General features: G+C 47.9%; 1 protein-coding gene across 2 annotated transcripts; it reads right to left on the bottom strand.

The window, feature by feature from the left end:
- Positions 1-1,978: 1,978 nt before the first annotated feature.
- On the bottom strand, positions 1,979-12,574 carry C1RL (complement C1r subcomponent like). 2 transcript variants are annotated; one of them, XM_070453079.1, is made up of 7 exons: positions 12,507-12,564; positions 11,996-12,137; positions 11,212-11,491; positions 8,451-8,637; positions 6,785-6,910; positions 6,575-6,649; positions 1,979-4,944 (listed from the first exon to the last, which is right to left on the bottom strand). In XM_070453079.1, exons 2-7 carry the CDS (start codon positions 12,076-12,078, stop codon positions 4,172-4,174), a joined length of 1,524 nt encoding a protein of 507 aa, XP_070309180.1. In that variant the 5' UTR covers positions 12,079-12,137; positions 12,507-12,564; the 3' UTR covers positions 1,979-4,171. The 2 variants fall into 2 exon arrangements, with proteins under 2 accessions (XP_070309180.1, XP_070309181.1); XM_070453080.1 differs by lacking the exon at positions 8,451-8,637 and having other exon boundaries at positions 11,232-11,491; positions 12,507-12,574.
- Positions 12,575-12,918: the final 344 nt, after the last annotated feature.

Genomic DNA, 12,918 nt, shown 5'->3' with positions numbered 1-12,918 from the left:
GATATCCTCTTATCCTCAGCATCTGGTCCAGAGTGTAAGCCCCTGAGGGTCATGGCGCCAGGGGCTGGGCAAACAGGCTGGCTGTGGACCACCAGTGACTTGATCTTTTCTGAGCAGAAGCCAGGTCCCTGGGAGGAGAGAGGGGGCTCTTGTCTCTTCCATCCTCCAGGCCATCGTGTTCTGTATTAAATGTCTGCTATTTAGGGAAGCCTTCTCTCCAGGGCTCAGAGACACCATGACAATGTGTTCCCCGGGCAGGCTCATATCCAGAATGGCCTCTGAGTTCTCAGGCCTCTGTCATCTACCCTGCTTGTTTCCCCTATTAGATGAGTCCCTCCATCTCTCTACCTGCCCGCTCACTTATCCATTTGGAAGCTACCTATTTAATGTGTCAGGTGCTTTCCCAGGCTCTGGGGCAGCTCCCTGTGAGGCAGTGAGCAGGTCATCACTGAATGTAGTCTGAGAGCAGGCACACGGAAGAGGCCAGGCGGATACAGGTCGGAGGGTTTCTCCAGCAGGCTTGTATGTCAGAGCCAAGGAGTGGATCTGCTGGCAGGGCTGATCCATGACATGACCCACGACATGATCTATGCTCTGTCAGGTGAGGAAGGACCAAAGATAGGGGAGAGGGTGAGGGCCAGGTCAGGATGCAAGAAAGAAGGGGCATCCTGGGACTTCCCTGGGGGTCCAGTGGTTAAGACTTCACCTTCCAATGCAAGGGGCGAGGGTTCGATCCCTATTTGTGGAGCTAGGCTCTCACATGCCTTTTGGTCAAAAAAAAAAAAAAAATCAAAATATAAAACAGAAGCAATATTGTAATAAATTCAATAGACTTTAAAAATGGTTTAAAAAATGGTCTAAATAAAAAAAGATCTTAAAAAAGAAAGAAGGCACATCTGGTCTAGCAAATTGGCAGTGTGTGTATGTTTGTGTGTGTGTATGTGTGTGTGTGTGTTGTGTGTTTACCATGATGGTAGGATGGAAGATGTACAGGTAGACGAGGTGATCCAAGAAGGTAAGTCTTGGCAGGAGCTCTCCTATCTGTCCTGGGGATTCTGAGTTCTGTCCTGATAGCATGTAGCATGACTGGACCTCACTAGCTCAGCCCCAGCCTGACCCCCATTCTGCCCAACCACACACAACAACCTTGACTTATATGCAGTGTTGGGCTTCCCTGGTGGATCAAATGGTAAAGAATCTATCCACAGTGCAGGAGACCAGGGTTCTATTCCAGGGTCGGGAAGATCCCCTGGAGAATGAAATGGTAACCCACTCCAACATCCTTGCTCGGAGAATTCCATGGACAGAGGAGCCTGGCAGGCTGCAGTTCATAGTGTGGCAAAGAGTCAGACAGGACTGAATAACTAACATTCATTTCCTTCATACACTGTGTTATACCCTTGACTTACACCCTGGGCAGAAAGAATGAAGATTTCTCAGGCACTTGTTTTGAAACCAGTACTGAAGACATTGTTATATTGATCATGCCTTTTAAGATTTGATTCTGGGGAGAAAAAAGTTTCTCTCTTAAGTTAATGGAAGTTATCCCTCTGTGGATATATTTATATCTATATACCTATATAACTGCACCTATATCTGTATCTACCTCTCTCTATATCTAGATATGTCTAGATATACATATCTAGATATACATGTCTATATATACATATGTCTAGATATAGATATGTCTAGATATACAGATGTATAGACTCCACTATTTGCTAAATTTTATTTAATGAGTACATGTTACTTTTATTTATCTTACTTGTTTTTATCATTGAAAATGTGGTATGAGTTTCTCCCTACCAAGGAAAAAGATATATCCCTACATATTCTAGACATTGCCTTGGTAGGAGAGAAACTCATATCATGTTTTCAATAATAAAAATAAATATGGTAATTAAACCAAAATATCCTCTTTAAATAAATAAATTTAGCAAATAGTGGAGAATAAGGGAAAACAAAACTGCCACAATCATTAAAAGTAACTCAGTTTAATATTTTGAATATTTTATACTATCTATAGGTTTAAAAATGGAACTTACCACATGTATGTATAACTTTGAATTCTGCTATTTTTCAAAGATAAATTCAACCTTTAACCATATAGCTAACTTGACTTTGAAGTCTAGCAAATTTGCTCTCTTCTGTTTTACAGTATTCATTTCTGTTTCCATCTGAAAAACTGCATTTTATTTGCTTCTTTTACAGTGCATCAGCTCAGTTCAGTTCAGTTCAGTTCAGTCACTCGGTCGTGTCCGACTCTTTGCAACCCTATGGACTGCAGCACTCCAGGCCTCGCTGTCCATCACCAACTCCTGGAGTTTAGTCAAACTCACGTCCATTGAGTTGGTGATGCCATCCAACCATCTCATCCTCTGTTGCCCCCTTCTCTTCCCACCTTCAATCTTTCCCAGCATCAGGGTATTTTCCAATGAGTTGGTTCTTTGCATCAGGTGGTCAAAATCTTGGGAGTTTCAGCATCAGTCCTTCCAATGAATATTCAAGATTGATTCCCTTTAGGATGGACTGGTTGAATCTCCTTGCATTGAAGGGACTCTCAAGAGTCTTCTCCAACACCACAGTTCAAAAGCATCAATTCTTTGGCACTTAGCTTTCTTTATAGTCCAACTTTCACATCCATACAGGACTACTGGAAAAACTATAGCTTAAACTAGACGGGCCTTTGTTGGCAAAGTAATGTCTCTGCTTTTTAATATGCTGTCTAGGTTGATTATAACTTTTCTTCCAAGGAGCAAGCATCTCTTAATTTCATGGCTGCAGTCACCATCTGCAGTGATTTTGAAGCCCCCCCCAAATAAAGTCAGTCACTGTTTCCATTGTTTCCCCATCTATTTGCCATGAAGTGATGGGACCAGATGCCATGATTTTAGTTTTCTGAATGTTGAGCTTTAAGCCAACTTTTTCACTCTCCTCTTTCACTTTCATTAAGAGGCTCTTTAGTTCTTCTTTGCTTTATGCCATAAGGGTGGTATCATCTGCATATCTGAGGTTATTGATATTTCTCCTGGCAATCTTGATTCCAGCTTGTGCTTCATCCAGTCCAGCATTTCTTATGATGTATTCTGCATATAAGATAAATAAGCAGGGTGACAATATACAGCCTTGATGTACTCTTTTTCCTATTTGGAACCAGTCTGTTGTTCCATGTCTAGTTCTAGCTGTTGCTTCCTGACCTGCATACAGATTTCTCAGGAGGCAGGTCAGGTGGTCTGGCATTCCCATCTCTTTACGATGAAAAAAAAAAAAGCATCAGCTCAAGTCCTTATTAAAATGAAAGAATTGGTCTTTTCAGGTGGAGCAGTGCTTGATGGTGCAGACAGAGCCTGAGGATTCCAGCAGTGCTGGGAACGCCTACAGGAACATCCACCCAGGGCTGGGCTCATGAAGGAGCCTGCAGTAGCGGGGCCAGCAGGAGGCTGTGAGCACCTGTTGTGATCTTCACCAAAAGAGTGCCTGAAGGGATGTGGGGACTGGGGAGTGGGCGAAACAGCGGGTCTTCAGGACACCTAGAGGTGTTGAGGTGTGCTGAAAAGCACATGTCTTCACTGTCATGTATCAGCTGTGGGGTTTGCAAAAGTCCCTTATCTCCCTGAGCTTCAGTTTCCTTCTTGGTAAAACAGAGGATAACAACTCAACCTTTGCAAAGTTGGTGTGAGGAGTTAATGAAGTAACACAGGAAGCACCTGGTTGTTTTTTTTTTTTTTTTTTTTTTCTGATTTAAAACAACAAAAAGAGCTACAATTCCAAATGCAGCCATGGGTTGTGCTTGGTGAAGCCCAGTTTGAGTATTTGAAGGTGGACTACAGGGGCTTCAGAATGTTCCATAAACGAAACGAATTGAGACTACTCCTTCACAGCACTTGAACAGGGGGATGAGAAGGTGACTATCTCCTAAGAGAGTACAGAAGAAGCTGGGTCTGCAGGAGATGAAGTTCAGAGCAGAGATGAATGGGGCTTCCCGGGTGTGGCAGAAGCCCCCTAGGAAGATGGAGGGTGAGGAGGCGGGGCTGTGGGAGGAGAGGATTTCTCTGGCTCTGTGGCCTAGTTAGGTGTCCCTCATCCACCCGCCCGCACCCAGGGCTCAGTCCTGAACCCAGCGCTCTCCCGGCTGGGCTCCACTGTGGGCGCCCAGCCCGGCCCCTCGGGGTCAGTCCTTCCCGCCCATCACTCCCCGGATCCAGTCCACGTAGTCAAGCACTTTGGTGTAGAAGCCGTACCCCTTGCCACACCCGACGCCCCAGGACACGATGCCCGTGGCCACCCAGCGCCGGGCGCGATCGTCCCACACCACGAAGGCGCCGCCGCTGTCCCCCTGGCAGACACTCTGCGGCCGCGTCTGGTCCCCGGCGCAGAACATGCCCTTGGTGAACGCCTCGGGCCTCCGCCTCTCCCGGAGCCAGGCCTCGCAGGCCGCCCTCGGGGCCACGGGTAGCCGCGAGTACTTGAGCTTGGTGCTCAGCCAGCCCATCTCCACGCCGAAGCCGCTGACGTAGCCCCACCGGCCGGGCCGGTACAAGGCCTCGCGGTCCGGCAGGCAGACTGGGAGGAGGTGGGGGCCCAAGGGGACGCTGCGCTCCAGCTCCAGGAGCGCGATGTCTCCGTGGAAGTCGTGGGGCTCGTCCTGACGGTAATCTGGGTGCACGACCACGCGGCGCACGGGGTGGCCGCCCAGCTCCAGCATCTGGTCTGTGTCCGTGTGGCCCAGGAACACCTGGGCCCTCCGGTTCTTCCCGAGCAAGATGCTGTCCTTGGGGTGGATGGTGTGGGCAGCGGTGAGAACCCAGCGGTCGCCCAGCAGGGCCCCGCCGCCCCTGCCATAGATGCTGGTGAGGGCCTGCCAGGGGAAGCTGCCCAGCTCAGCTCTGGAGGCGCCAAGGGACTCCTGGGTCTGGGAGATGGGGACCACCGGCCTTCCACACGCTGAGAGAGAGGAGGGGTAAAGTCAGCGCTGTATCAAGAGACGCTTATTGAAAACCTGCTTCTGCAACCTCCTCTTCCTCCTCGGCCATTTTTAAAGCTGCTTTTTGATTTTCATCTTTATTTATTTACTTATTTGGCTGCACCATGCAGGCTTGTAGGATCTTGGTTCCCTGACCAGGGATCGAACTTGTGCTTTCTGTAGTGGAAATGCAGATTCTTAACCAGTTGCACCACTTTTTTCCTAAGCCACTTTTTTAGATTCCCTGCCACCTTCTTTGAACAATATCGTGCAGCAAGCAGCATTTGTCTGCGGTATCTCCTGTCTGTTTGTATGTCATTTCTGTATTTTTGACATCTCTCCCTCCCAGAGCATGAGGTCAGGTTGCCCCTAGAGCTTACTGTGGCTCTGGAGTAAAACCTGACAAAGGTACTAAGACTGGGTTAGAAAGGCAATGTTTGGCTCAAAAACTGAGTTTCAAAAATGGTGGATCTGAGGAAATTCCCTGGTGGTCCAGTGGTTAGGACTCTGTGCTTCCACTGCCACTGTAATTCCATTCAGTCCCTGGTCACTGAACTAAGATCCCACAAGCTGAATGACTCAGTCAAAAAATTCAAAACAAAACAGACAACCAGCCAACAATGCTAGATCTGAACCATCATCTGTTGCTGGTAGGAATGTAAAATCGTTCAACTGCTGTGGAAAACGGTGTGGCGATTCCTCAAAAAGTTAAACACAGAGTTAGTATGTGAGCCAGCAATTCCACTCCTTAGTCTATACACAGGAGAAATGAAGGTGTTCTCACTGGAGTAATACCCATAAAAGGCAAAAAAGCGTAAATGACCCAAATGTCAATCAATCACTGAATGGATAAACAAAGTGGTTTATCTGCATGCTGGAATTCTATTCAGCCATGAGAAGGAGTGGAGTACTGACGCACGCTACGGCGTGGGTGAACCTGGAAGAGATTACACGGGATGAAAGAAACCAGGCGCAAAAGCTCTTACATGATCCCCTTGAGATGCCGTGTCCAGAACAGGCAAGTTCATAGAGATAGAAAGTGGTTAGTGGTTGCCAGAGGACTGGGAGAAGGTAGAGTTGGCGTCTCTTTTGGGGATGAGGGAAATGTTCTAGAATAAGTGCTAATGGTTGCACAACATTGTGAACTTGCTAAAATGACTGAATTGTGCACTTCAGTGATTTTTATGTTATATGAACTTCACATTACACACATAAAAAACTCTTTAAAACAATGCTAGGCTTTCAGGCACTATAGCATCAAGGTAGGGAGATATTTGGGGGAGAGAGCCTATCTGTGTATCCTTAAAGCAGACCATGTCAAGAGAGGGTTTTCCCTTCTTTCAACCCATCTGTTTCTCTTCCTCCTTCATTTTCCATCTGGTTAACTCCCTTCTGGCTTTTCCTTTCTGGGTTATCCCTTGACCCTCAAGAAGAAGGGGTGAGTTCCTTGCTCCTCCTTTTCTGGGCCTTCTTGGTTCCTCTTTCTTTCCTCACTTTCTGCCTTTTCTTCCCCCTTTCTATTCTAAGGCCGCCCGGCACCCACAGGCCCAAACGCAGCTGAGGCCCTTCTGGGAAGCGGCCATCTTCATGGCACCACAGGTGCCCACTCACCAGGCACACAGCGGGGAGCCTCCTCCCTTTCCTGGGTCTGCTTCCAGGGCACCTGGACAGTGCAGGTGAGTGTCCCTGAGGAGTGAAATGAGGGAGGCAGAGAATAGGCTCAGATCTGGGAGGTAGGGGCTCAAAGAGGCCTCAGGTCCCTTGGGGGTGGGAGGGGAGTAAGACAGGTAGGAACTGAATCCTCAGCAGATGGGGACTCACCTGAGGGCTCGGCCTCGTAATAGGGCTCCTGGCAGCAGCTCTGGATCTCACTGGGGTTGTCTCCAGGTGTGTGAATGGCCTTCGGGACCCCAGTGGCCTTGTTGATGGGCTGAGTATAATTCACAGCTATAGGAAAACAGTGGTCACTAGTACGGAGAACAGAATTGCAAACTGGCAACCCAGGTATTGAATCTGGTCTGTCACCATATTTAGTTTGACCTGCACAGTCTTTTGGAAATTTTTATTTTTTTATTTATTTGGCATTGCATCATAGCTTGGAAGATCTTAGTTCCCCAACCAGGGATTAAACCCAGGTCCTTGACAGTGAAAGCACCAAGTCCTAACCACTGGACCGAAGGGAATTCCCAGCACAGTCTTTTCTTCTTTTTTTTAAACATTTGAATTATTTGAATTGTTTTTCACCAATCAGATCGTTAATGCTAAAAAAGTTTGAAAATAACTGTGAAATTAGGGAAGGGGAAACAGACATTTTTCATATGTGGTTAGTGGGAGTGTAAATTAGTAAACCTTTTGTAGGGAGATTTAGCAATATCAAAATTAAAACTGCACACATTTTTCAATTTTTTATTTCTAAGAATTTATCTTTATGCATGTGCTCAATGATGTATATACAAAGATATTCAGAGCAGTACTGTTTGTAGGATCTACCTATCACTGAAAGACTGATTAAATATACTATGATGCATCAGTAAAGGAATATTATATGGTCTTTAAAAGAATTAGGCAACACTAATTACCAAAACCCTGGTGGTGCAGTGGTTTGGACTCAGCAATTCCACTGCCAGGGCCTGAGTTTGATTTCTGGTCAGGGAGCTAAGATCCCGCAAGCCTCAAGTTGTGGCCAATATATATATATATATATATATTTAACTGAATGAAAAAGGGCAAATTTAAAACATTGTGACTAGTATGCCACACACACACACACCACAGTATTTGTATTCGAGCGGCCTAGAATGCCTTTGGAAGAATACCCAGGAAACAGAACAGGGTCACTTTTGGGCAAGGGAGCCAGGGACTAAGGGCCAGAGATCAGAGGAAGATTATTTTTACTGAAAATTTTACTCATGGGCATGCCTTATCTTTCAAAAAGCCTGGGGTTACCATTTGTAAATCTAGAATTTCACTTAAAACTCTGAATTTTCAGTTTCGGTTAAAATATGAGATGATCTGCCAGCACTGGGGCTGTCAATCTGCAGGGAAACAATGGAGCTGAGCTGGTGCTCAGGTACCAGGCTGCTCACCAGAGGGCAGGCTGGGCATCAAGGGGCTAAGCCCCAGTATCCCAAACTCCCAGTCTCAGCTTCCACTGGTCACTTCAAGATACGAGGGAGGGCTTCCCTAGTGTTCAGTGGTTAAGACTCTGCCTTACAATGCAAGCGATATGAGTTTGGTCGAGGAAGATCCCACATATCACGGAGCAACTAAGCCTGTGCACCACAATTATTGAGCCCATGTTCCACTATAAGAGAAGCCACTTAAGCAAGAAGCCCGAGCACCGCAACTAGAGAGTAGCCCCCCTCACTGCAACTAGAGAAAGCTGGCATGCATCAATGAAGAACCAGCACAGCCAAAAAAAAAAAAGATACCAGGGCCAGGGCTGTGGGCAGGGACTTCCCTCCCTGCACCCTGGGGGCACCCTCACCTACGGCTTGGTAGAGGGCCAGGAAGCCCTTGTGGAGGCCTGGGGTCTTGTCTTCAGAGGCTGGGGCACTGAAGGTCAGCCGCAAACTGTTCCCTGAGGACACAAACTCCCTCTGACCAGGGGGCCTGCCCAGCAGGGAGCCCTGCTGCCCACAGAACTGGCCGAGATCCATCCCACTGGCTGTGATCTGCAAGTGGAGGGGGTAGGCAGGTATGGGGTGATCCTGACCACTCGTGGTCACAGGGTCATGTCAGTGTGGACCCCAGCCCCGTCTTGAAGGTTCTGCACATTACTGGGGTTTGGAAGCTGTACTACCTCCTTGAAACTTCCTTAAGTCAGTTCCTGTTCTATTCCTGGTTCCCAAGTTTCTTCAATCCATGACCAGATACCTAGCTGATTTCTTTAGCCCACCATAGTTACATTATACAGCCCACCTTATTTCAGGAATTGAAATGGAAACTTATAATAAATGGATTATACAATGTTATAGATGGAAGTTCATAACATTGTACCAGAGGCTGTGATCAAAATCATTCCCAAGAAAAAGAAATGCAAAAAGGCAAAATGGTTGTCTGAGGAGGCCTTACAAATAGCTGAGAAAAGAAGAGAAGTGAAAGGCAAAGGAGAAAAGGAAAGATATACCCATCTGAGAGCAGAGTTTCAAAGAATAGCAAGGAGAGATAAGAAAGCCTTCCTAAATGAAGAATGCAAAGAAATAGAAAAAAACAATAGAATGGGAAACACTAGAGATCTCTTCAAGAAAATCAGAGATACCAAGGGAATATTTCATGCAAAGATGGGTACAATCAAGGACAGAAACGGTATGGACCTAACAGAAGCAGAAGATATTAAGATGAGGTGGAAAGAATGCACAGAAGAACTATACAAAAAAGATCTTCATGACCCAGATAACCATGATGGTGTGATCACTCACCTAGAGCCAGACATCCTGGAATGTGAAGTCAAGTGGGCCTTAGGAAGCATCACTACAAACAAAGCTAGAGGAGGTGATGGAATTCCAGTTGAGCTCTTTCAAATCTTAAAAGATGATGCTGTGAAAGTGCTGCACTCAATATGCCAGCAAATTTGGAAAACTCAGCAGTGGCCACAGGACTGGAAAAGGTCAGTTTTCATTCCAGTCCTAAAGAAAGGCAATGCCAAAGAATGTTCAAACTACTGCACACTTGCATTCATTTCACACATTAGCAAAGTAGCGCTCAAAATTCTCCAAGCTAGGCTTCAACAGTATGTGAACTGAGAACTTCCCAGATGTTCAAGGTGGAGTTAGAAAAGGCAGAGAAACCAGAGATCAAATTGCCAACATCTGTTGGATCATAGAAAAAGTACGAGAATTCCAGAAAACCATTTACTTCTGCTTTATTGACTACACCAAAGTCTTTGACTCTGTGGATCACAACAAACTGTGGAACATTCTTAAAGCAATGGGAGTACCAGACCACCCTACCTGCCTTCCGAGAAACCTATATGCAGGTCAAGAAGCAACAGTTCTGGATATGGAACAATGGACTGGTTCCAAACAGGGAAAGGAGTAAGTCAAAGCTGTATATTGTCACCCTGCTTATTTAACTTCTACATCATGTGAAATGCCGGGCTGGATGAAGCACAAGCTGGAGTCAAGATTGCCAGGAGAAATATCAATAACCTCACATATGCAGATGACACCACCCTTATGGCAGAAAGTGAAGAGGAACTAAAGAACCTCTTGATGAAAGTGAAAGAGGAGAGTGATAAATTTGGCTTAAAACTCAACATTCAAAAAACTAAGATCATGGCATCCAGTCCCACCACTTCATGGCAAATAGATGGGGAAACAAAGGAAACAGTGGCAGATTTTATGTTCTTTGGCTCCAAAATCACTGCAGATGGTGACTGAAGCCATGAAATTAAAAGACACTTGCTCCTTGGAAGAAAAACAATGACAAACCTAGACAGCATATTAAAAAGCTGAGACATTACCTTGCCAACAAGGATCTGTCTAGTCAAAGCTATGATTTTTTCCAGTAGTCATGTATGGATGTGAGAGTTGGACTGTAAAGAAAGGCTGAGCACCGAAGAATTGATGCTTTTGAACTGTGATGTTGGAGAAGACTCTTGAGAGTCCCTTGGACTGAAAGGAGATCAAACCAGTCAATCCTAAATGAAATCAATCCTGAGTATTCATTGGAAGGACTGATGATGAAGCTCCAATACTTTGGCCATCTGATGCGAAGAACTGACTCATTGGATAAGATGCTGATACTGGGAAAGATTGAAGGCAGGAGAAGGGGACAACAGAGGATGAGATGGTTGGATGGGATCACTGACTCAATGGATGTGAGTTTCAGCAAGCTGCGGCAGTTGGTGATGGACAGGGAAGTCTGGTGTGCCGCAGTCCATGGGATCGCAGAGTCTGACGCGACTAAGCGATTGAACTGAACTGAACATCCAGCTCCTGAGCCCAACAGTGCAGGCATACAACATGCTTGATGCTGCATTTTTAATGACTGATGTGTGAGTTCTTGCTTCCGACTCTAGGGATTTGCAGTGTTTGTGTGTCCCTTGGTGAGGCTTCCTGACCTGTGGCCTTCTCTCTCGTTGGTGGGGCCCAGATGGCAGGGGGCACAGGTAAGCATGGGGCCTCAGCTGGAAGACCTGGCCTGGGTAAGCCTCGAGTTTCGGGGCCTGGCCCCCTCCCTCTGCCCTGGGGCTCCAGCAAGGGCCCTCCCCATTCGGAGTCCCTCCAGAACCCCACCCAGCTCACTGTGACGGAGTCCTGCTCACAGTCCGGGGACGGCTCCAGGTCAAAGTCCTGGAACAGGAGCCTCACAGCATAGCCCTCTGGAGCCTCGATGTCCATGGAGCTCTCCTGGCCTTTGACGTACGGCTCCGGGTACCCAGGGGATGTCAGCTTCTGGGGCAGCCATTGGGCCAGGAGCACCACGGAGCCCTGCGTGGGGCAAGCCTGGAGGACTCCCCAGAGGAGGAACCACCACTTGGGAGTAGGCCAGCGCAGATGGGGCTGCATGGCTGTGGCCTGGGGCCTGCGGAGACATGAGGGGGGGCAGGCAGCGCTAAGAGCTGAGAGGTCTGGGCACCTCTGTCCACACCCTTATGGCCCCTCCTGCCCCAATTCCTTCAGCCTCCTGGTCAGCCTGTGCTTGGACTGTGGGTTTTCCACTGCTGCCCACCTCCCTGGAGAGGCCCATCCAAGCAGGGGCTGTTTTCTGTCTGCTTCAGCCAACCCCAGGCCCACCCTGGTGTCTGAAGAGCCTGGAGGTTACAAGTGAGAGGCATTTACATACGATAGTGTCCTGGCTGGAGCTTGAGCCAGCACACCCCAGGGAAGGCTGGAGGCTGTGTGTGTGTGTGTGTGCGTGTGTGTGTGTGTGTGTGTGTGTGTGTAAGTGTGCACATCTGCCCCAGGGTGCCTTTCCCATGTCCCCAGACTTCTCTCAGCCTCTCCGGCCTCCAATCTCCTCAGCCTCCTCAGCCTCTCCAGCCTCCCCAGTCTCCTCAGCCTCCCCAGCCCCTCCAGGCACACTCACATGTTGCCTGGGCAGCGGGTGGAGTGAGGCTTCCCCAGAAACTGTTCCCACAACTCTGAGACCAGGCATCTGGAACCTGACATCTGAGTCCTGAGAGGACTTGGCCCGGGCCAGGGAACAGGAAGTGGGGCTGGAGAAGGCCCTGTGGGGGAGGAGGCAGAAGTTACTGGAAATGAGTTGAGTAATTCTCCGCAGTTCCCTTTTCTCTAATTCTCTGGATTGAGCGCCACCTGCTGTCTGATTCAAGAATAGCTCACCTACCCCAAAGCAGAGGAAAAACAACTCCACAACCGCCCTGGCCCCAGAGGCCATCAGGGGTGGGAGGGGGCACTCACTCTTGTCTTTTTCGCACTGTTTAATTTTTACCGTGTGCGTGTTTCACACTCGGTAGGATGGCTCCTTCTGAGTTAGCCTTTCGCCTTTAATCAGCAAGACTTCTCCCTCCCTGACCTCCTGCTCATTCTGTAACCAGCCAGCCTCTTGTAGACAGTGAACTTTGTGACCACCCTACCTCCCGCCTCACCAAACAGGCCTGAGGGCCGCCCTGAGGCAGTCCTTGAATCCGGTTCACAGGCCCGGATGCTGCTTGTCCAGCAGGCTCGGGCTGACGCAAGACAGGATCAGTTTCAGGCCAAAGTTTCTGTAGGCAGGTGGAGGGGGATGAGGGCGTGTCTGTGGACAAAGGGCTGCCCTGTCTGAACTCCCATCGCGTGCCATAAAGGTGATTCCTGTCTCTCCTGGTGGGTCACAGCGCAGGGATTCCTCCTGTTAATTCAAGTACCTGCAGGCTCCGAAGCTCTTAAAAACTTTGGGGAAAAAAAAGGTCAAACGGAGTAATGGAATTTTACCTTTATGCTAGAAAGGAGAAGAGAATCCCAAAGGTATCTGTCTGGTCTAACAAATAAACCACAGTCTCACAAGTA

The sequence above is a fragment of the Odocoileus virginianus genome, chromosome 23 (genome assembly GCF_023699985.2).
Source record: "Odocoileus virginianus isolate 20LAN1187 ecotype Illinois chromosome 23, Ovbor_1.2, whole genome shotgun sequence".
Lineage (NCBI taxonomy): Eukaryota > Metazoa > Chordata > Mammalia > Artiodactyla > Cervidae > Odocoileus > Odocoileus virginianus.
Note: the sequence above shows the minus strand (reverse complement) of the source record. Positions and strands in the feature narration are given on the sequence as shown.